Source organism: Hypomesus nipponensis, chromosome 23 (assembly GCF_054491055.1).
Source record: "Hypomesus nipponensis isolate SF chromosome 23, ASM5449105v1, whole genome shotgun sequence".
NCBI classification, from domain to species: Eukaryota; Metazoa; Chordata; class Actinopteri; order Osmeriformes; family Osmeridae; genus Hypomesus; species Hypomesus nipponensis.
Window position 1 is genome coordinate 2,755,812 of NC_140383.1, and position 20,875 is coordinate 2,776,686.

Sequence of the window (20,875 nt, forward strand, 5' to 3'; positions counted from 1 at the left end):
CCACTTGTGTTTACATGTAGGAACAGGACAGGAAATTAACCTTCCCTACCTTTTATTTATCTGGCAGTCCCCTTGGTGTTTGTGAGGAAATAAAATATCTGGGCCATGTCATTTCTGATGATTGGCCAAATGACAACGATATATATCGACAGCGCTGTAAAATATATTCTCAGGCCAATATGTTACTAAGGAAGTTTTCTATGTGCTCAGATTCAGTTAAATGTTCACTGTTTAGAACCTACATAACACCATTGTACACTGCTCATTTGTGGTCTATTTACAGGAAAAGGAGTATACAGAGACTGAAAGTAGCTTACAATAATGCTTTTAGATTGCTGCTTCATGTGCCTAGGTGGCATAGTGCTAATCAGTTGTTTGTGTCTAAGCACGTACCAACCTGTAAGGCACTCTTGAGACAATTGATGTATCGTTTCATGCGATGAGTCTGAGAACTGTATAGTAGAGACTCTGGTCAACCCTCAAAAGCTGCTATCGAACTGAAGACGACATTGGCACAAAAGTGTTCATACTTTTTAATGCACTGTATTATGTACATTTACATTTAGCAGACGCTCTTATCCAGAGGGACTTACAGTAAGTACATTCTCCCCGAGGCAAGTAGGGTAAAGTGCCTTGCCCAAGGACACAACATCATGTGCAGCGGCCGGGAATCGAACTGACAACCTTCAGATTACCAGCCCGATGCTCTACCCGCTTAGCCACCTGACTCCCTCATGTGTATGTTGTATCTTTTTATTTATTTTCTCTTTTTTATAGTTCTATGTCAGTTTTTTTATACGGAACTTGGCGTCTGAAATACAGATTTATATATTTCATAAGTATGTGTGTGTGTGTGTGTGTGTGTAAATCTTGCAAATCTAAAGCTGTTGACAGTCAGTTTATTGAACACAATATTTGCTCGGCAGTGAGATAGTTGATGATAAAGCAAACTACTTGATTTGTCTAAGTTAGTTTAGTAATAACACCTGAAAGTAAAACTATCAAGTTGCCACAGACGTATGATTTGGTACGGTTGGTTCCAGGAGACAAAACAGATACCAAGATTGTCCAAGATTGTAAAGTAACAATGCACCAACATGTGAAGGAATGTAGTTAGACCAACACTACCCACCTTTTTGTAACCATTTAATGACAAAATATTTACATTTGGACTCATCAAGTAACGAATCAGGAAAAACAGACCTTTCATCAGTATGTCCTCTCTTTTCGACTACATTACCTTCATCACTGTTTTATAGGAGGGGAGCAAACTGAAAGCTACATCAAAACAAGATCCCCTTGAAGAAAAAGCTAATTATATCTTATTTGCCATAATCCGCAAATGTGAATCTTATCAAACGTAATCTTACCAGCTGTTTAAGAAAATAAAGATGTTACAAAAACTCAGAAAAAGTTTTAGGTCTTGGTACTTGGTTCAGTCTGAACTGACAGTGCTCTTGGTTGCAGTTTTCTTCAAACAATGCCAACTTGTTTTCTTCACCCTATGAAAAAACAACAATCCCTCCCACCGAACTTGAACGTGTAGATGCGTCAGTGTCTGACAGTACAGCTGTCCCTGACTGGACTGAGATTGAGCATTACATCTCCTCACTGAGCGTCTCTGAGACCATCCTAGGATTCCCCACCTCTACAGGGATAACTGTTGTTGATGTGACTGCAGAATAATTACATATCTGTTATGGTCTCTCTCTCCTGCTATCTGGTACCTCTCAGGTGTGGTGCGTTTCCAGCTGATGACGTGGGCGTGTCCATCTTGGTTGTGGCAAACACATTTATTGGCGCTCCCTCTCGCATCCCTCACCACTGTGCGGCCTAGGGCAGTTGCATGCTCCTCCTCTCCCGAACCATTGGAGGGGGCGTAACAATTGGAATCCTTAAATATTTGTGATTCAATCAAGAATGTTATAAAGGTTTTATAGGTGAAGTCGACTATTCTTAATTCTTTGTCATCTGTTGTACAGCATAAATGTTGTCTAAGCACTTAGTTCCCCATTCCAAACCCAGGCCTTGGCCGCATTCCAAAACCAGGCTTTGGCCCCATTGCATTTGTTAAGGGCGGTTGCGCATGCAAATAGCCGAAGGCAAGCACACCCCAATTAACAACGTCGATGTAGCTAACATTGGGTCATTGCTTCATGTCATCTAGCCACTCCGTCAGACGGGATGGATGGGGGACTGCATGGATGAAGCACAAATGGACAAAAAACAGAGGTGGATACACACCATGGATGTTTTAACAAGTCGTGACGACAGTATCGTACAGTCCCTTCACCCATGGAGAAACACCGGCTTTTACAGCAAACAGGATAGCAATCTACGAGCTATCAAACATACACAAGCTTCGAACCGGAAAAAGATAACCGGCTTCCGGTTGAAAACCGCTATGACACCTGTTCTATTTTGGTGGTTTTTAGAGGACTTCAAAATGTGATGACAAAAATTGTCCAGAGGGCAGCAGGGTGTTTGAAACTCACAGTATGACTGAATAGAACAGGTGTTCTCGCCAGGCAAAGAAAGCTCAATAGTTATTTTGGTAACCGAAATCTTCCATAATGCAGACTTACCATAGCTGTCAACTTTATATTCAAACGAAATGCCACAAAATTCACACTGCCTTCAATTTCACATCAGTGTCGAAATGCGACCTGTTTTACATGCTCAACCTAGAAAACCAAACGTCTATTAATGGATATAACGTGATCTAACAAGACGTGTTAATAATGTAGCCTAATAAATAAAAGCTCGAGAAGTGTGTCTAAAATATACTTTATTGATTATTTGCCGTTGAAAGGGGCATGTTCATAGAACCATAGGCTACAAGACGTTTCCGTCAGATGTAAGTGGGGGTGAAACATTGTCCCACCAAAGCAGTCTGGCTTGATGACACAATCAAAAAAATTATAATGGGTGTGTTTAACAAAAGCTTCTGAAGGCAAGACTAATATTATTTAATTATATATCATTTCCTATTGTGGTTAACAGTTAGGCTAAAGTATTAATCTTCGTCTTTGCTCCAGATAGACATGTCAACAATCTATGCTCGCGCTTAACATAATATATTTGCCATCATGTCATGAAAGTTTTTACGAAAAATCAAATCTGTTTGAAAATAACGGGAATAAACTATATTAACAACATTTCATGTAGGCCTATGTGTGACAACGATTTGCTAAACTTGCTACAACAAGGCAGGCAACTCAAGCCATTTCTACGGTGGCCCTGAAGTGCAAAACTCCCCCCCTAATATGAGTACATCCCCCAAATGAAAACACTCCCCCCGAATTTATAGCTCATTTGCATATTAACATTAATTTTCAAAGAAACTTGTAATACACATTTTTTTAATTGTCATGGGTAGTTTCAGTGTACAGTTTCATTTTTATAAGAGTAAAGGGAAAAAATTGCCTCATTGGGGTGTAATAATGCCTGGCCTTATTAGCACAACTTATTGGCACACATCTCGGATTGATGAGAATTTAACATATTTACATTTAGCAGACGCTTTTATCCAGAGCGACTTCCAAGAGAGAGCTTTACAAAGTGCATAGGTCACTGATCATAAAAACAAGATATCCCCAAAACATTGCGGGTTTCGAAAAAATGAGGCACACATTGTGAACAGCCAAAATAAGTGCCAAAGGGAAGAACGATAAGAGCATGTAACAAGTTACAATTAAGCAACATGAATCGCTATAAGTGCAAGTGTACCTGTGGAAAAGTAAGTAACAGTAAAATAAAATATTTCACAGCGAGTACAACAATTTAAATCAGTTACCACTAACCAACAAGAGCAACAAGGCTCTATAGGCAAGAGTCATTGTGATCCTTGAGGAAACTAGACTAGCATTGGATCCAGAAAACCATTCCTAAGTACTGTTGTACTCCCGGGAACAAGTGCGTCTTGAGCCATATTTCCTCAAGTAGGATTTCTGAGGACGCTTAGTATGTTGTTCTGGACACCTTATAGAAATGATCTAAGCTGCAAAATAATATTTTACAATTTGTCTGTTGTAAAACGCTACTTTGCCTGGACTAATAGTAACAAAGTTACATAGCCTACTAGCTAGTTATAACAGTTACACAGAAAGAGACTATGACAACGAAGTCCAGTTAAAACCAGTTTTCAGGAGATTTTCTCAGGAGACTGAGAGCATTAGGCCCGTGTGCACACGCACAGTGCGTGCATGTATGTCGGCGTGTCCCATGTCCATGTCGTGTGTATGTGCTGATCTGGAGTCAGTTTGGTAGGATTTGGGCATAAATAAATTATTTCATTTAAAATATAGATTTTTATTTAAAGATTAGTTAGTGCTACCTCCTGGGAAACGGTTGAACGTTAGGCTATTATAACGTTACATTAACTCATCACTTTATTCTTGTCACATTTAGCCTAATGTAGAGAGTAATACAACTTATCAAATCCTTGAACTTCCCAGTGATATGAGTTATTTGGATCACCTAGCGCTGCAGATGTGTACGGAAGTGAGAAGCGGAAACGATTACATCTGTTTTCCGGTTTGAACGCTGAGCGCTCCGCACAACCCCTATTCGAAAACGAAAAAGCATTCTGAGTGGCGCAGCAGAGTGACGTCAGTAGCCGCTCTTCTTCAGCTCCCTGCTGACCGAGCTACCCATCTTGTTCGATAGGGGGCAGTGTGCACATCTGCATTGCATTACATTGCAAATGTGCCGAGAAATTGATTGATTTGGTTTTGTGTTGACAGTTATGAGAAAATGGGTGATTGTTTCAAGAAATGTTTTTTAACAATTGTGAAAAACTGTAATAAACCATCGTTGGACTGGCTTTCAGAGGAATTCAAAATGTGATTACAGAAGTGGCCAGATGAGGGCAGCATCGAGTAAAGACTCACAGTCTGACTGAATACGAGAACAGGTGTTAGCATCGGTGTGGGATTTATATTGCAATGCCTTATTACAGAGTGAAAATAATATCCCTAAAGTGTAAGGAGCAGATCTTCAACATAGTCACCCGATTCATCACTGTGGACTAATTGTTTAATTGTAATGAACCCTTTTATTATGAAAAACACACATTGACACTGCATAAGACATACATTTCTTTAAAATCCATGACTTTCACAGAAATGTGAAGTCACTTAATGAACAAACCGCAACATGACTTTCGGTCCGATTCCAAACCCCAAACCGCCCATCGTCTCCCATACCCCCTTTCCACCAAAGTGAACCGGGAGAGCTCGGAGCTGGTGCTAGAGCCAGTTCGGAGCTGGTTCAAGAACGGAGCTTACTAAGAACCGGTTTACTTTTCCACGGGCGAGAGCCACCACAGAGCCACGTCATTACGTCACTGTATACGTCTCATATTTCCCAGCAACGCTAGCACGGAAGCGCCAAACACAAACACAACATGAACAGTGGCATGCAGCTTTGGCCCTGCATCTGGATAATAAGCTACTAAAGGAGATAGACAAAATGATATTCAATTTCATCTGGAAAAATAAGACACATTCCTATGAAAATGGTGGACTAAATGTATTGGATTTTGGTACTTTAAATAATACTTTTAAAATAAATTGGCTGAAACAGTTTTTTGGAAACCCCTTTTCAGTTTGGAATTTGATACCTCTCCATGTGTTGTCTAATCTTGGTGGCTTAGACTTTTTTCTTGCTTGTGACTATGACATTGACAAAATTCCCGTGAAATTATCTGCGTATCACCGACAAGTTTTTTTGGCTTGGTCTCTCATATACAAACACAATTTTTCTCCTCAAAACTATTTGATCTGGAATAACAAGAATATTTTATATAAGCACAAATCTCTCTTTTTGGAAAATTGGGTTTGTAATAATATCTTGCGGGTAGATCAATTATTTAACGAGAAGGGTCGTCCTTTCACTTATGAGGAGTTTCTTGCTAAATACAGGATTCCAGTCACACCTGGGGATTATACAAAAGTCTTTGGCGCAATACCCTCTGGTATTTGTATGCTCTTTAAATCTCAGCCAAGGGTTACACTCCAACATTGTCCCCTTGTGCATAATCCTGTTACAGTCTCCCCTATAGGCAAAACCTGCTGTTCCAATACTGGTAGAAATAATAATAAATCTATTCGATCTTTGTTTCAGAGAGTGTCTTGTGTTATTCCTTACTGGAATCGTTTTGTCAATGATATTGTTTGGAAGAATGTATGGCTTTTACCTATCCTAGTCACAAATAAAGTGAAGGACATTTCTTTTAAACTTATCCATAAATGTTATCCATCAAAAAGCTATATTAAGAAAAGATTGAAGAAAGACATTGATGTTGTTTGCACTTTTTGTAATGAATGTGGAGAAACGGTTGTGCATTTATTCTGACATTGTCCAATTGTAAAATAATTTTGGCAAAATCTTTGTAAGTTTATTACTGAAAGTATTGAGGCTGATTTTTGTTTATTCTGGAAGTATATATTGTTTGGGCTTTTTGACGGTTCCAGGAAAAACAACTGTGTATATATAATTAATCTTATTATTATTATGGCCAAGTATCATATTCATAGATGCAAATTCATAGGAAGAAAACCTTGCTTTATTGCCTTGAACGGAGAGCTCTGTAGTCTGGAGTCATGGTTGACATCATTATTGGAGTAATTGCGGGAGTCATTAATTATGTAATTGTTGTCATCCTTGATAAATGTATTCCTCACAGATACAATTGTGTATTGCTTCTTCTTTGTGCACTTATTGGAGTTATTGATGTCATTTTTCTATTTCCTGATTAATTTTGGGTCACATTTGTAACCTTGGAGTGTTTTGTTTTGCCTGCATGCCTTTCTTGATAACTAAGGAGTGGTGGCCCTAACTAATGGGGATCCCAATACACTTAGTTAATAAACCATCATTGGACTGTGGCTTTCAGAGGAATTCAAAATGTGATTACAGAAGTGTCCAGAGGAGGGCAGCATCGAGTTGAGACTCACAGTCTGACTGAATACAAGAATAGGTGTTAGCATCGGTGTGGGATTTGTATTAGAATGCCTTATTACAGAGTAAAAACAATATCCCTAAAATGTAAGTGAAATAAAATGATCTTAAACATGTAATCTGATTCATCACTGTAGACTAATTGTTTAATTGTAATTAACCCTTTTATTATAAAAAAACATACATTGACACTGCATAAGACACATTGCTTAAAGCACAATACACATTATATTAGGACAACTTATACCAAACTTATGTCTCTTTTATCTCGTGCTTGATGTAACATGACATGTCACAACAGCAGTTTTTAGTTTTATAAACATACTCCTGCCACTTCTCCTTTTTCCAATATGTGTAGATCCTCTTCCTGTTTCTCCACACTGGACTCTGTACTGGGTGTGGCCCAGCAGAGTACCTGAGAGGAGAGAAGTGCTGTCCCATGTGTCCCCCTGGTGAGAACCTGTGGAAGAACCAGAATGTCCTATGTGCTCATGTTAATCACAATAGATTAGCTATTGCCTTGTCATATGTTCAAATGTTCTGTCTTCTTATTCATTCATGTGTTCTTACTGTAACTTTCTGTGTTCTGATGGCAGTCACAGGTGTATGATGTAGGATCCACCTGATTTAATAGCAAACACCTGTTGACTTTTGTTTTTCCCCTTTGTACTATAAATTCTGTCCTCTGACCTTCATGCCTAATGTGTGTCTGAACTGGTCATTTTTATGTTGAGGTGCTAAATTCTCTCTCCAGTAAGCTGGTTGTCTAATATTAATAAACACAGAATCTAAATAGTCACGTAGTTCTGTCCACATCCACTGGGACATTCTTCCACATACTTTTCTGTATCTAAGGTCAATAACGTCCATTAAATAACATCATGATATTGTATTCCCCAGGAAACCGGGTCCATGAACATTGCACTGAATTCACAACCACTCAATGCATTCCTTGTACTGGCCCTACTTTCCTTGACCAGCCTAATGGTCGCTCAAACTGCTTTCCATGTACAACCTGTGATCCAGGTAACTGCCTTTAACAGTTTCCATGTAACTGAGAAGAGCTATTCCTGATGATAATGGTCATGTGTGTTTTCTTTAAGTTTCAGGTTTGAAGGTAAAGCAGGGTTGCACATCCACATCAGATGCTGTGTGTGAACCACTTGAGGGATACTTTTGCAAATTACCAACTAACCAAGGATGTAAAGTTGCCCAGGAACACAGCAGATGTAAACCTGGACAATACATCAGTCGGCAAGGTTGGTCTCTTAGTCCCCTGTACCCCCTGTAATAATCATGACACATTATTCTACAGCTCATCTATCTTTTGTCTATCTTTTCTCACTGGAGTGTAACATCTACGTGTGCCAACTAAACAAGGTGTCTCATCTGTGTTTATGCAGCAACATCATCCAAAGACACTGAATGTTCAGACTGCATTGGTGATACTTTTTCCACTGGATCATGGACATTCTGCAAACCACACACAAAGTAAGATGCACATGTACTGCCAAATACTGTATGTTACCTGCAAAATGTAAAACTCAGCCCAAAATGATTTGTTATTACTCATTACAGGTGTGAATCACTGGACATGGTTCTACACAGTCCTGGGAACCATTCATCAGATACTACTTGTGAAACATTGAAGTCTGGAGTTATTGTTAATGTAATTGCTGCAGTCCTTTTTGGAATGATTTTTGGAGTCACTATGGGTGTTTATCATAGACTGATTGAGACACACATTTATGGATCCAATAGAATGATAATTATAAAACTCATCATAACACTCCTTACAGCATGCATTATTGGATACATTGTGGGATCCTTTATCAATTTGATTGTTGAAGCCAATGTGGTCAATTTTGGAATAATTTGTGGAGTTGGTTGCTTTGTTAAAAGGTATATCTGGTAAAGGAAGTAAATGAAGGACTTAATGGTGATAGCCCTAACTGTAACTAATGGGGATCCCAGTAAACTTAGAAAACAAACCATCAATGGACTGTGGCTTTTGAAAATACATTCAAAATGTGATAACTAATGTTGTCCAGAAGAGGGCAGCAGCATGTTTGAGGCTCACAGTCTGGTTGAACATAACAGGGTTGATCAGGTGTGGGATTTGTTTGATAATGCCTTATTAGCGTGATAATTATTGGGTTCATCACTGTAGATTAATTGTATTTTTTTGTATTCAACCCTTTTATTATAATAAACACATTTACACAGCATGACACAAGACATTGACACATTTCTTTAAAATCAATGACTTCACAGTAATTTGAAATCCCTTAATGACCTAAACGCAACTTGACTCTCGGTCCGATTCCAAACCCCAAACCACCCATCCTCTCCCAGACACCGCAGGGCCCTGGAGCCACAGGGCCCAAGGCCTGGGTTTGTAACGGGGCCCAGGCCTGGGTTTGGAACGGGGCCGTCTCAGCGGCAGCCACACTCGTCCACCACCATGTCCTGGTAGTGCCTGAGCACCACGTTGTCGTTGTTGTCGTAGTAGAGCATGGAGACGGGGGACAGGCGGATGGGCACGCAGCAGGGCTGGGGGGTGCTGTGGGGCTCCAGGGAGTGCACCAGCGTCTGCAGGATGGCGTGGTTGGTGCCGTTCAGGCTCTCGCTGAGGGGGAAAGGGCACTCGCCGTGGCAATAGTTAGCCAGGTAGCCCTGCGGGGCGATGATCCAGTCCTGCCAGCCCACGTCCCTGAAGTCGATGTAGAGGCGGCGCGGCCGGCACACGGTGCTGGGCGTCACCGGGAGGTACGCAGTGCTCCTCTTCCTCCGGGAGTGGCACTGGAGCGGGTTGAGGGACACTGACACCAGGGAGGCCTGGAGCTCCGGGAGGGTGGTGTCCTGGGGCCCCAGGGGAAGAGCGTTGCCTGCCTGCTCGTGGACACCCTCCGGGAGATCCAAGGTGTAGGGCTCCAGCTCCAACACCAGGCCGTAGTTGCGACTAGGTTGGCGCCAGCTCTCTGCTAAGGCTGTGAGGTCCAGTTTGAGCCAGCCGGGCTGAGGATGCAGCCTGATCGACTGGGACAGGAGGAGTCTGCGGTTGGCCTGGTGGTTCGCCCCCTTCAGGGTGGAACGGAGAACGTGATACAGGGAGACGCTGAGGGCCTTGGGGCCCAGGAGGAACCTCGGAGAACCAGATATGTCCCAATGGAACTTGAGTTCCAGCTGAGCCAGGGAGAGCTGCTCCACAGACTGGAGGACGGACATGTTGAAGAACGTGTGCTTCTCCAAGCAGCCAGGACAACCGTCACTCCACCTAGACACCACTCTGCCTGCGAGTGGGAATTCAAGACAAGGAAGGAATTAAGAATTTCTTAACTCGTATTGAATCTAGTTGTCATCATACAAAACGCACAAAATGTTCCTTGATACTGTTTGATTTATTGAAACATGTAGTTATTATTCAATCAGGAAACAGCACATCAATTTACCGAGCACAATGAAACTAACGCTAAGTGAAAGTGAATGAAATTCACAAAAAGGTTCCAAACACTTCCAAACCTCACCTTGGTCTTGGACAAACCGAACTATGTTCCCGCGTACTCCATACTCTGACACTACGCAAGGGTCGTTCTCGGCTAAAAGGAACTCGTTGTCTTTACCGCTACTCCTCTGGAACATTCTCCACAATACCGACGGGACCTGGCGGTGCTCGGAAGGTCTAGGTCGAACGGAGAGGCCCAAAGAGTTTAAAAACAAGCGTTCTTGAGTCTTCATTTCTTCCACATTTGATGAGCCAGTCGCGCTCATCGACAAAATAAATAAAACCAACAACATATTTCGGTTGCGTGTATCGTCCCTCCACCATCTATCACAAATCCACAGTCTCGGCGTGTCTCGGTCCCTTTGAGGACGGCTTGGCATATCCCCGCCAGCCCACTTGATTGATCACAGGCGCTCTTGATTGACGCGCCACCGCGCGCCCAGCAGGCTGGCCTGGCACTCAGGTGCGAGGAGAGCTATGTTAATGAGCTACGGGCACCGATAGGCACAGTATGCAAGACAACGTTTATGCTGTGTGACATAGACGCCAAAGAATTTAGCAAAGTTGACTGAAGTTTTCACAGAAAAAAATCTCGATAAGATTCTTAAATGAATCACAAATGTTCAATTAATTCATAATTGTGATATAGTATGTAATTATTCTGTAGTAATAATCAGCCACATAAAATTTCGAAAGGAAAAGACCACTGTCTTTATGTTGTGTGTGTGTGTGTGTGAGAGAGAGAGAGAGAGAGAGAGAGAGAGAGAGAGTGAGAGAGAGAGTGAGAGAGAGAGAGAGTGAGAGAGAGAGAGAAGAGAGAGAGACAGAGAGACAGAGAGAGAGAGAGAGAGAGAGAGAGAGAGAGTGAGAGAGAGAGAGAGAGAGAGAGAGAGAGAGAAAGAGAGAGAGAGAGAGGGAGAGAGAGAGAGAGAGAGGTGTGTGTGTGTATCTTAGTTCTTATCAGTGTTATCTGTCACTTAGCTATGCAGGAGAATTCTGGGATGGCGAAGGCCTCAGTAACCGTGGCAATGCGAGCCTGGTACAGCGACCGCCCCACGACCCAAGGTTTCTAAGCAACAACTTTCAAAGTGTGTAACAATCTATCATTGAGCTTTATGCATGTAGACACACCTACACACACATGCACACAAACACACACCAGACCGAAACCATCACTTTTTTTAAACGAACAGACTGGTGCGGGGGAGACTGGGGTGGGGTGGCACAATGTTAAAATGACAGTTACTCACAATGAAGTGAACAATTTGAACATTTAATAGTACATTTTAAGCAATTAATCATTGAATAATATGTTATATGCAATTCATTAGAAGGAATGTATATTTTAACCCTAACCCTATCCCTAATCCTCAGGATTAGGCAACAAGAATGAAAACTGGAATGTTGACAACAATGTTCTTATTAAACAACATTTACACTTTTTTATTAAATGCCTTACTGCTTTTTTATTACATGCCTATATCTTCAAAATCACTGTGCCAAGCAACGCCACTCAACTCAACCCAACTTTGTGATGAAATTAAGTTAGCCAGCTACCATCACTCATCACAGACTTTCCTATGTCATTCCTATGTCATTCCTATGTCATTCCTATGTCATTTCTATGTCATTCCTATGTCTACACATAACATTTTCAATATCTTTATCTGACACTGTTTTATAATACATTTAGTCCACAGATAACTTTTTTACTTTTGATACTATAAAATTGAAAATGCTCACGAAAAAAGGTTTGTGACTTTAAGATGTTTTAACATAGTAGATGAGTGGCAGGTCAAGAAAGCAAACATTTTGATGTTACAATTTTGTTTCTGTGACCTTCAAAAGGACCAAAAAAAGTTGTTTGCCAACCAACCCCCGTTACCAATGCGGGTCTCCCCTAATGCCTGTGTGTGTGTGTGTGTGGGAGAGATGGGAGTGGGGGTAAGGATATGATTAAGTCATACTTCTCAGCTTTTTCTCTGCAGATACTGGTAATCCCTCCACTCCTCTTCCGTCCGTCTAGAAAACACAGGAGAGGCAGTGAGCTCTTAGCTGAAGCACAACTCAGAGATTTAACTCATCCGAACACCACTATCTTAAACCTAGAACTGCCTCAAGGACCCATGGCTTTCTGGTGAGTATGTACTTTGCGCATATGTTTGTGTGAACAAATTCAGTTTAGTGTAAAATATTAATAAAATCGATAAATCAATATAAATCAAATTATACTGACAGTTCGGTTTGAAACTTAACCCAATGTTTGTGATTCTGTCTTTGCCAGTTGGAAGGTGACCTTTTGGCTGGCATGCAGTTGCGCCTTCACAACGCGTGTCTGGACCTTACCGGGCGACAGAGATGAACTCACCACTAACCCTGCCACCCCACCTTCCACTAACCCTGCCACCCCACCTTCCACTAACCCTGCCACCCCACCTTCCACTAACCCTGCCACCCCACCCTTCACAGGCTCCTCTCACACCATAGGTTCTCCAGACCAGACCAGCAGTGTAGGACCGACAGGCAGGTCCAGTCCAACAGACAGGTGAGCTCCTCTCCAGCTCGTTTACAACTACAGGATCATTTCAGGAAGGACCCTTGGTGTTAAGTGTAGCAAAGGCTGTTTAAAATATCCCCGTAGATGAATAGTCAGGCTGTGTTCAGATAATCTCCTGATCTCTAAGAACTGCTCGTGTTTGTAGTGCTACATGTGTGGGTTTCCATGTAGAGAATCAAGGTTTCCCCAACTAAAACCATCTGTTACATTCATTAGATGGGACAATTTTACAAAAATTTTACTTTTAAGTTTGTGATAAAAACGTTTCTATGATGTTTTTTGCAGGGCATTTGTCTTTCAAATGTACTTTGTAGAGTGACAGGAAACTTAAGGAAGAGAAAGAGGGGGATGACGTGCAGAAAAGGGCCTGTGCACACTTATCTGGTGATCCACCTACATTCCTTTTCACATTTAACACAGAAATTCTGCTTCCAGCCACCAGGTGGAGCTCTCCACTCATGCAGAGACTGGCTCTGTTGCAAAACCTCCAGTGGTGACGTCTGTAAGTGGAACCATCCCGATACATACCTCCCCACCCCAGACTGGATCATGGAGCACGGGATCAACAGGGAAGATCACCATCTGGAACATTCCTCGTATAGTCTCATCACCCAGGCCAACACTAGCCATGGTAACATCCTCCCTCCACCCAACGGCAACCCCTCAGACAGGCCCAGCTTCCACGGCAACCCCTCACATGGCAGGCCCAGCTTCCACGGCAACCCCTCACATGGCAGGCCCAGCTTCCACGGCAACCCCTCACATGGCAGGCCCGGCTTCCACGGCAACCCCTCATATGACAGGCCCAGCTTCCACGGCAAACCCTCACATGGCAAGCCCAGCTCCCACGGCAACCCCTCCTAAGGCAACATCACCCATGGAAACAATCCTGCCACAGCCAATCCCCACCCCCAAGGGGGAGGAGCCTCTGTGTGACTTCGACCCCTGCAGGCACCTGCAGAGGCCGTGCCCAGAGGTGAGGAAGGCCAGGGGGCGGAGCTGCAGGTGCCCAGGTCAGACCCTGCCCTCCACCACCTCCCCCGCAGACCCCGTGGTGGCGCTGGCTGTGACCCACGTGCGCCCCCAGGAGGCCGGGGTGAGATGGTGCGCCCCCTCCTCGGCTCTGACGGCGTTCGGCGTGTGGGTGTTCCGGCAGGATGGAAGCGTGAGCAGCAACAGCAGCGTGAGCTCCTGGGCCCGGCAGACCAGCGTGTTCGGGCTGGAGGCGGGACGGGGGTACAACGTGTGCGTGAGCTCACAGAACGGCGCGAGGGTGTCGCAAACGCGATGCGTGACCGTCTCAACTCCGCTGGACGGCGGTGAGATCGCCTCGTACACGCTGGCGGGAGGCTGCGCCGCCCTGCTGTTGACCGCGCTGGTGCTGAGTGTGTGTCTGTATAGACAGTGTCAGAGAGGCACGGTGATGTGCACACACACACAGCTGGAGCCGGCGACACACACCCTCGATAACCCCCGCCTCATCAGCCTGGTGTCCATCCCTAACCCGGCCTACACACAGAACGACGAGCAGGCTGCCGCTCCATCAACACACACGGCCCACAAACACAGAACACAATACGCCAGAGGGTGAAACACAAACAGGAACACACACAACGTTAATCGTTCTCATAACCATACTCTTTTACAATTTTTGTCATATTTCATTTGTTAAAAAATATATTTCGTATATTTTGCATACCTGTGTAGTTTCCAATTGTTTCATAGGTTATACATAGTGCATAGGACAACACTTTAAAACACCCAAACGTTTTGTTACTCACAGAAAGCTTGATATTTAAAGTGATGTCTAACTTGAAAACTACCCCATACATTTGGATGGTCACAGTAAAAAGAAAGTATAACTGCAAGTAGGCCTACCTACTAATTTTAATGCTTATAAGTAGCTATTGCTTACCACGTCCTAAGACTTTAATTACTTCACATCTTCTGAAGCATGTGAGAGTAACTGTCTTTTCAGTGGCCACAGAATGATCATGTAGCCTACTGGAGGTTAGGGGCTACCCGAGAGGACTACACCTCCCAGAAGGCACCACACCACCAGGTGCACTCTGCCAGACCCACCCACTAAAATAGAGAGTGTGTACCTCTGCGCAAAGAGAGGTCAACGCCAAAAAAAGTTTGAGTTGAAGATACCTGGTAGGATCCAATCCGAGGAGCAACTTTTTGTGTTCAACATAACTTTTGTTTTGCAACGTTTTTTGTTGGTAAATAAACCAAATTCCTTGTTTTGAACCCACTTTTGCCTGCTCTGTCTGTTTTTTTTTTTTTTGTTTTTTTCTGTCTGTTTTTTTTCACTGCCCTACACCCTGCACAGAGGCTTAGCTTCTCATAATACCACAATATATATACACAAACAGCATATATAAAAAATATCCACCCACAAAGCACAACCATGAGGAGCTGTATAATTGGGGTGTGCTTGCCTTCGGCGCAACCAAGCAAAATAGGGCCGTAATATGTTTTGAAAGTACTATAGAACAACGGTTTGGTTAAAAAAATATATATATATTTCTTTGTGACAGATTTATTTTTCTCAAAATAAATTGACTTCAATAAGTGCAGTGGGATAATTGTTACTTAGTTAGTGAATTTCCATTTGTAAGTGAGATTTCTGAAACTGGAGTTCTTCCTGTATATCTGTCTGTGTGTATGCGTGCGTCCCAATACAATTTAAGATGCTCTTTTTATGTTTTATGTTGGGGGGATATTATGACCCACAACCTTCAGCTCAGCAGAACATAAAATCAGCTTAACTACCTGCAAACTACAGACATTACAGAGTAACAGTTGAGCAAAAGTTCAAGATGCAATGTTATAATGAGATAGTATGCCTGCATTGTATGCACACTGCAAGCAACAGTATATAAATCAGAGCTATGATTTACGTCTGTTTTTTGACCTCACCAGATCATAGGCCTGCTTGGGATCATGTGAATGTTACTCTATGTACAGAGAAACAACAAATCAAACGAAATCCATTTCAAAATAAATGTCTATTTATTATATGTATTACACTACTGATCAATCCAGTTTACTTACAATTTCCATATTTAACATACAGTGCAAGAACAGGCAAGGACTTTGTACAAATGTGCAAATTACAAGTTAGATAACTTAAAAGCAAATGTATTTGTTTAGCCAAGCAATTAGAATCCGAATCTGGTTTGTTGATCAATTTGGAATTTGCTTTGGTAGGTCGTTGCATAACAATAAACATAGTAAAGTAAAAATGTAAAGAAATATAAAAACAAGTACTGTAAATAAAAAGGCATGAAAATACAAATTTAAATTTACAATAAGACGAAATCTATTAAATTAAAATTAAATAGTTACTTAAATAAAAGGGCTGTACAGTGTGTGCAAACTTCACTGTATGAGGTTTAAAGATTGTGCAATTTCACAGTGAACTTTACATACCCCATATAACTGCCCTTCAACTAGAGCCCGACCGATATAGGGTTTAAGGGAGATACCGATACGAATATTTGATATATACATATATTTTTTTTTTTTTACATTTGAAAATCCAGAAACGTATAACAGTTTTCCCTAATTTCCCTAACATTAGTTATTTGTAGTTTACATTTAGTCATTTTTAGCAGACGCTCTTATCCAAAGCAACTTACAGTAAGTACAAAAACAGGAGAATGAGTCAATAAGAGTTGCGGTGGTCTGGGATGTAGGCGGCTCTGAGGACGCACCAGCGTGTAACGGGGAGCTAGCAGAGGTGGCGGAGGAAGGGCGTGAGTGAAATCCAGCAGAGAGCGCTTCAGAGAGATAAGATTAGAAGATTACAGGCGCTGATCTTGCATCCGAAAGTGAGTCGGACGGCGACATAGGAATCCTGCCAGTGAACCCCCAAAATCGCCCAAATCAGGGAGGACGGGGAGGGCTTTGAAGTGGACGCGATGTCGGCATCGTCCAGCCAGGCACCACACCGTCTTGCTCAATAGATGTGGTTTATGGTGGAGTTGGAGAGAAATCCACGCTGGGGATAAGGCCGTGGACACCCGGGACGGAGATCAAGAACGTTGAACTGTTGGAGCAGTCCTCCGTCCTTGGAAGCAAACCACACAGTTGCAGAACCTTGTGCCCCCAAGGCAAGTTGAAGGAGGGAGAGGTAGTAATTCCCCGCCCGATGCTTGGGAAAGGAGGAGCAGATCGCATCCCCCTACAAGGGAGAAAGCGTAAGCAAACCCTGGGGGGACCGAGTGCCAAGGCCCAGCATGATGGAGGGCCATGGAAATCAGGGTGAGCCAGAGTGGTGCCCTGCATTGGGGAGGACACAGTGAGGAGTTGGGGAACCAAAGATGCAATGAAGGCAGATAAGGGGGGGCTTGGGCCTGAGGACTCACTGGTGAGTTTTAGTTCTTACCTTTACTGCCTGCTGTACGTTTCTTCAAAAAGAACCACAATACTACAACTACAACAAGAACTCCAACAATTGAACCAACTGTTACATTAGAGGAGCTTTCTTCCTTCAGCAGAAATAAATCTGAAACACACAGAAGTGATCCTCATGAGACAGTTTCCTGACAGAAAGAGATGAAGCACGAATGAAGAATAAGAAATGTCTCCATAGATAAATCTGGATTAATTAACTAATCGACAGATTCATTCAAATTCAAGATCAATTTTTGGTTTTGGTTTTTATTTCGGCGCATAACAAACCAATAATAATAACAACACAGGGAGTCAGGTGGCTGAACGGTGAGGGAGTCGGGCTAGTATTCAGAAGGTCGCCAGTTCGATTCCCGGCTGTGCCACATGACGTTGTGTCCTTGGGCAAGGCACTTCACCCTACTTGCCTCAGGGGGACTGTCCCTGTACTTACTGTAAGTCGCTCTGGATAAGAGCGTCTGCTAAATGACAATGTAAATATAAATGTAACACAGAACCTCACCATAAACATGGATCTCTTTCTCCATGGTCTGGTCGTGTCCCTGCAGATGAACCCTGCAGGTGAAGTTGCCTGTCCTCTGTATAGTCACGTTGCTTGTCACAGTGTAGCGTTGGTGAGGGCCAGGTGTCTGTCTGTGTGACATCAGCGGTCCCTCCACTCCAGCTCAGGTTCTGGGTACCAGCCTCCGGACTCTGGAGAACCATCCCTGTGCCGTTGACTCCCGGGATGGTGACCTCTGGTTTAGAGACCGCCCCTACAGAGACAGACACACATCAGAGACATCAGGAACTCTTCAACAGCTTTTAGGAACATTACCATATTCTCTACTTACATTTATTCATTTAACAGACGCTTTATCTATTTGATCTAACTTACCAACGGTGAGCTGGATGACCTTAACCTGTCTGCCATTAACAAAGCAGGTGTAGCTCCCCTCATCCTCCAGCCTCACTCTGGACAGTTTCAGGGAGACGTTGCCCCTGACCAGTTCTCTTTTTAACAGCATTGTCCTGTTTTTGTAAGACTCCTTTTGGTCGACATTATTGTCACTGCCATACCTATATAAATGTACAGCAGCAGTAGATTTCAGGTCAGGTCTGGTCCACTCCACAGTCTGCTTTAATGCATTGGTGGGAGGGTCCAGGGAACATGGCAGGATGACATCATCATCAACTACAGCAACGATGGGGTCAGGTAGACCAATCAGCTGAGATTCTCCTGGAAGAACAGACACAAAGACATAACCCATCTGGGACTATCAAAGGGTGTTTAATAAAGGTTGTCTTTCATTGTTGTTAGGTGGCAAGTCTTTCTGTCCTTTAGTATTTTGATGTAGCAGACAATTTCCAAACCGATGTATACAAACAGGGCAGATACAAAGTAAAGCAGATCAATGCCCTTAGATATGCTAATATGTTGGTCTGCAATCAAATGCTGTAGCCTAGCACTGAGCTTGTTCAAGAACTCACCCGCGAGCGACTGGTCGCAGAGAACAGTGAACAGCAACACACTGTAGAAGATACAGTCCATCTTCCAACACGGTATAGGCCCTAAATTAAGAAAAATAACAATATTTATTAGTCTCAAGAGCACCTGTCAGCGCTGTCATTAACATTTTATAAAGCCTATTATCGTTTAAAGCATGTTAACATCACCGCAAAAAGACATCTAATATAAAATCTATATTTATTTAATTAATACAATAATATATGCCAAGTTGTATGGAGGATTATAGGGACCGAAACTAAATTAATACATAAATAATTACTTGAATGGCTAAATATTTGGATAATTATATAATACAAATCTTAAATTACTAATTATATAATGTAATGCCTAATTGAGATACAACATTAGCATGCCCTGCAACTCATTCAGGGAGACAAAACCCTAAATGTATGTCTTTTGATTTGATTTTGACTGATGACGTCTGTTTTGCCAGGTCGAATTTTAAGGTGCTTAATATTTAAATATGGCAAGTTCACCCATTTCGGATTGGTTTCAAACTTAGCAAAAATCTGAAAAAAAAAAATAGTAGCATGATCCAGGTTCGAGAATATACAATTTTTTTGGGGGGGGGGGGAGATCGTTTTGTAAATGTTGACTGGAGTTAATAGAATAAAAACGACAGGAAGTTTCGGAAACCTAACCGTGAATGCAATACCACCTACATCCACCAGGGCCGTTGCTTCAAGCCGAGGGGCGGAGACTTGTTTCAGACGCGCGAAAATTTGTTTTGTTGGAAGTCAGCTAGAGTTAAGTAGTTTAGAAGCATAAGTGAGCAAGTTACAGTGGCCAAAAAATATCTTGAAAGGTTTGTCGGTAACAGCCTACAGGAGACGTTAGAATTGCTAATAACTATCTAGCAGGTAGAAAAATACGTTTCTACCTTACTTAGCAAATGACTAGCTAGACTACAGCCAGAGCCTGTTTAAGGATTCTATATTAGACATTGTCTGATTACTATAGCTGTTAGTCGACATTAGAAGCGAAGTTTACGTAAAAATGGCCACAAAACGAGTAGCAGTCTAGCCTTTTGCCTGTCTTTGATTTGTCTGATTTTCTATTGAAATAACTGGCGAGCGTTAGCAAGCTAAACTAGTTTACATGGCCGATGGCTAGGCTAGAATTCTCTTAAGAGATTCAATGATTGCCTTTTTTGGCAGGCTACTCCTGTAAGTTATAAGTTAACATCGAGTGAATAATGAACGATAACATCGAATGATATTACACTCCGGTATATTGTTGAAAATGTATAATATTTCTAACGTTAACGAGCCCGTTAGCTCTGAAACACAAACGGAATTGTCTGCTTGCTAGCTATCGGAAATGTATTTGTCTTTAATGAATATTATTCCTTAATTGTGGTAGCAACAGACAGGAGCATCGATATCAAATATGATGGTAAAACATAATGTTCAAACCAAACCTACGCTCTTGTATCCTGGTATATTAACGAGACTATGTGTAATGGTGGATGTCTTCACAAACAAATGCATAGTTTGCATAGAGTTAATACATTGTAATTTGACATTACAGATCTACCGTCTAGAGAGATGCTTCTGCTTGCACCGTGTTCAGCTCTTTTCTGAAGAATCTCCAGGCACCCGTGGAATATGTACTGCGCTGGCCAGCGTCGACCGTTCGCGGAACTCCTCCCTAGAATGGCCCTCGTCAAAATTAATCATACCTTCTGTGTTTAGCTAGCCTGGCTTCCAGCCCAATTTATGCTGGTGACACACTATACAATGTTTTTAATCTTATACGATTTTCAAACTCTGACAGACCACAAACATGAGGACAAAAAATCCTAGATTTAGACCTATTGCTCCTACAGTGTGTGGTCACTTAACACACCTCACACCAAGGGAACATCTGATCAAATCTGCGGAACCTGTCATGTCATTCTAATACAATAGCTTATTTT

At 42.3% G+C, this 20,875-nt stretch overlaps 4 protein-coding genes across 4 annotated transcripts; 2 read left to right on the forward strand and 2 right to left on the reverse strand.

The window, feature by feature from the left end:
• Positions 1 to 129: 129 nt before the first annotated feature.
• LOC146233603 (tumor necrosis factor receptor superfamily member 5-like) lies at positions 130 to 8,886 on the forward strand. Its single transcript, XM_084688450.1, is given in 7 exon segments — positions 130 to 156; positions 445 to 522; positions 7,322 to 7,415; positions 7,864 to 7,989; positions 8,067 to 8,222; positions 8,367 to 8,454; positions 8,542 to 8,886. Coding segments are annotated over 7 exon segments (906 nt in total). The 3' UTR covers positions 8,879 to 8,886.
• A 248-nt stretch (positions 8,887 to 9,134) lies between these two features.
• Positions 9,135 to 10,914, reverse strand: gdf3 (growth differentiation factor 3). The gene is made up of 2 exons (XM_084689060.1): positions 10,491 to 10,914; positions 9,135 to 10,256 (listed from the first exon to the last, which is right to left on the reverse strand). Exons 1-2 carry the CDS (start codon positions 10,846 to 10,848, stop codon positions 9,400 to 9,402), a joined length of 1,215 nt encoding a protein of 404 aa, XP_084545186.1. The 5' UTR covers positions 10,849 to 10,914; the 3' UTR covers positions 9,135 to 9,399.
• Positions 10,915 to 12,497: 1,583 nt separating this feature from the next.
• Positions 12,498 to 15,273, forward strand: LOC146233605 (uncharacterized). Its single transcript, XM_084689302.1, has 3 exons — positions 12,498 to 12,605; positions 12,753 to 13,013; positions 13,461 to 15,273. The coding sequence occupies exons 1-3, from the start codon at positions 12,595 to 12,597 to the stop codon at positions 14,614 to 14,616; spliced, it is 1,428 nt and encodes a 475-aa protein (XP_084545428.1). The 5' UTR covers positions 12,498 to 12,594; the 3' UTR covers positions 14,617 to 15,273.
• Positions 15,274 to 17,945: 2,672 nt separating this feature from the next.
• LOC146233606 (myelin-oligodendrocyte glycoprotein-like) lies at positions 17,946 to 20,802 on the reverse strand. Its single transcript, XM_084688451.1, has 4 exons — positions 20,494 to 20,802; positions 18,918 to 18,998; positions 18,325 to 18,666; positions 17,946 to 18,202 (listed from the first exon to the last, which is right to left on the reverse strand). The coding sequence occupies exons 2-4, from the start codon at positions 18,976 to 18,978 to the stop codon at positions 17,946 to 17,948; spliced, it is 660 nt and encodes a 219-aa protein (XP_084544577.1). The 5' UTR covers positions 18,979 to 18,998; positions 20,494 to 20,802.
• Between the last annotated feature and the right edge of the window lie 73 nt (positions 20,803 to 20,875).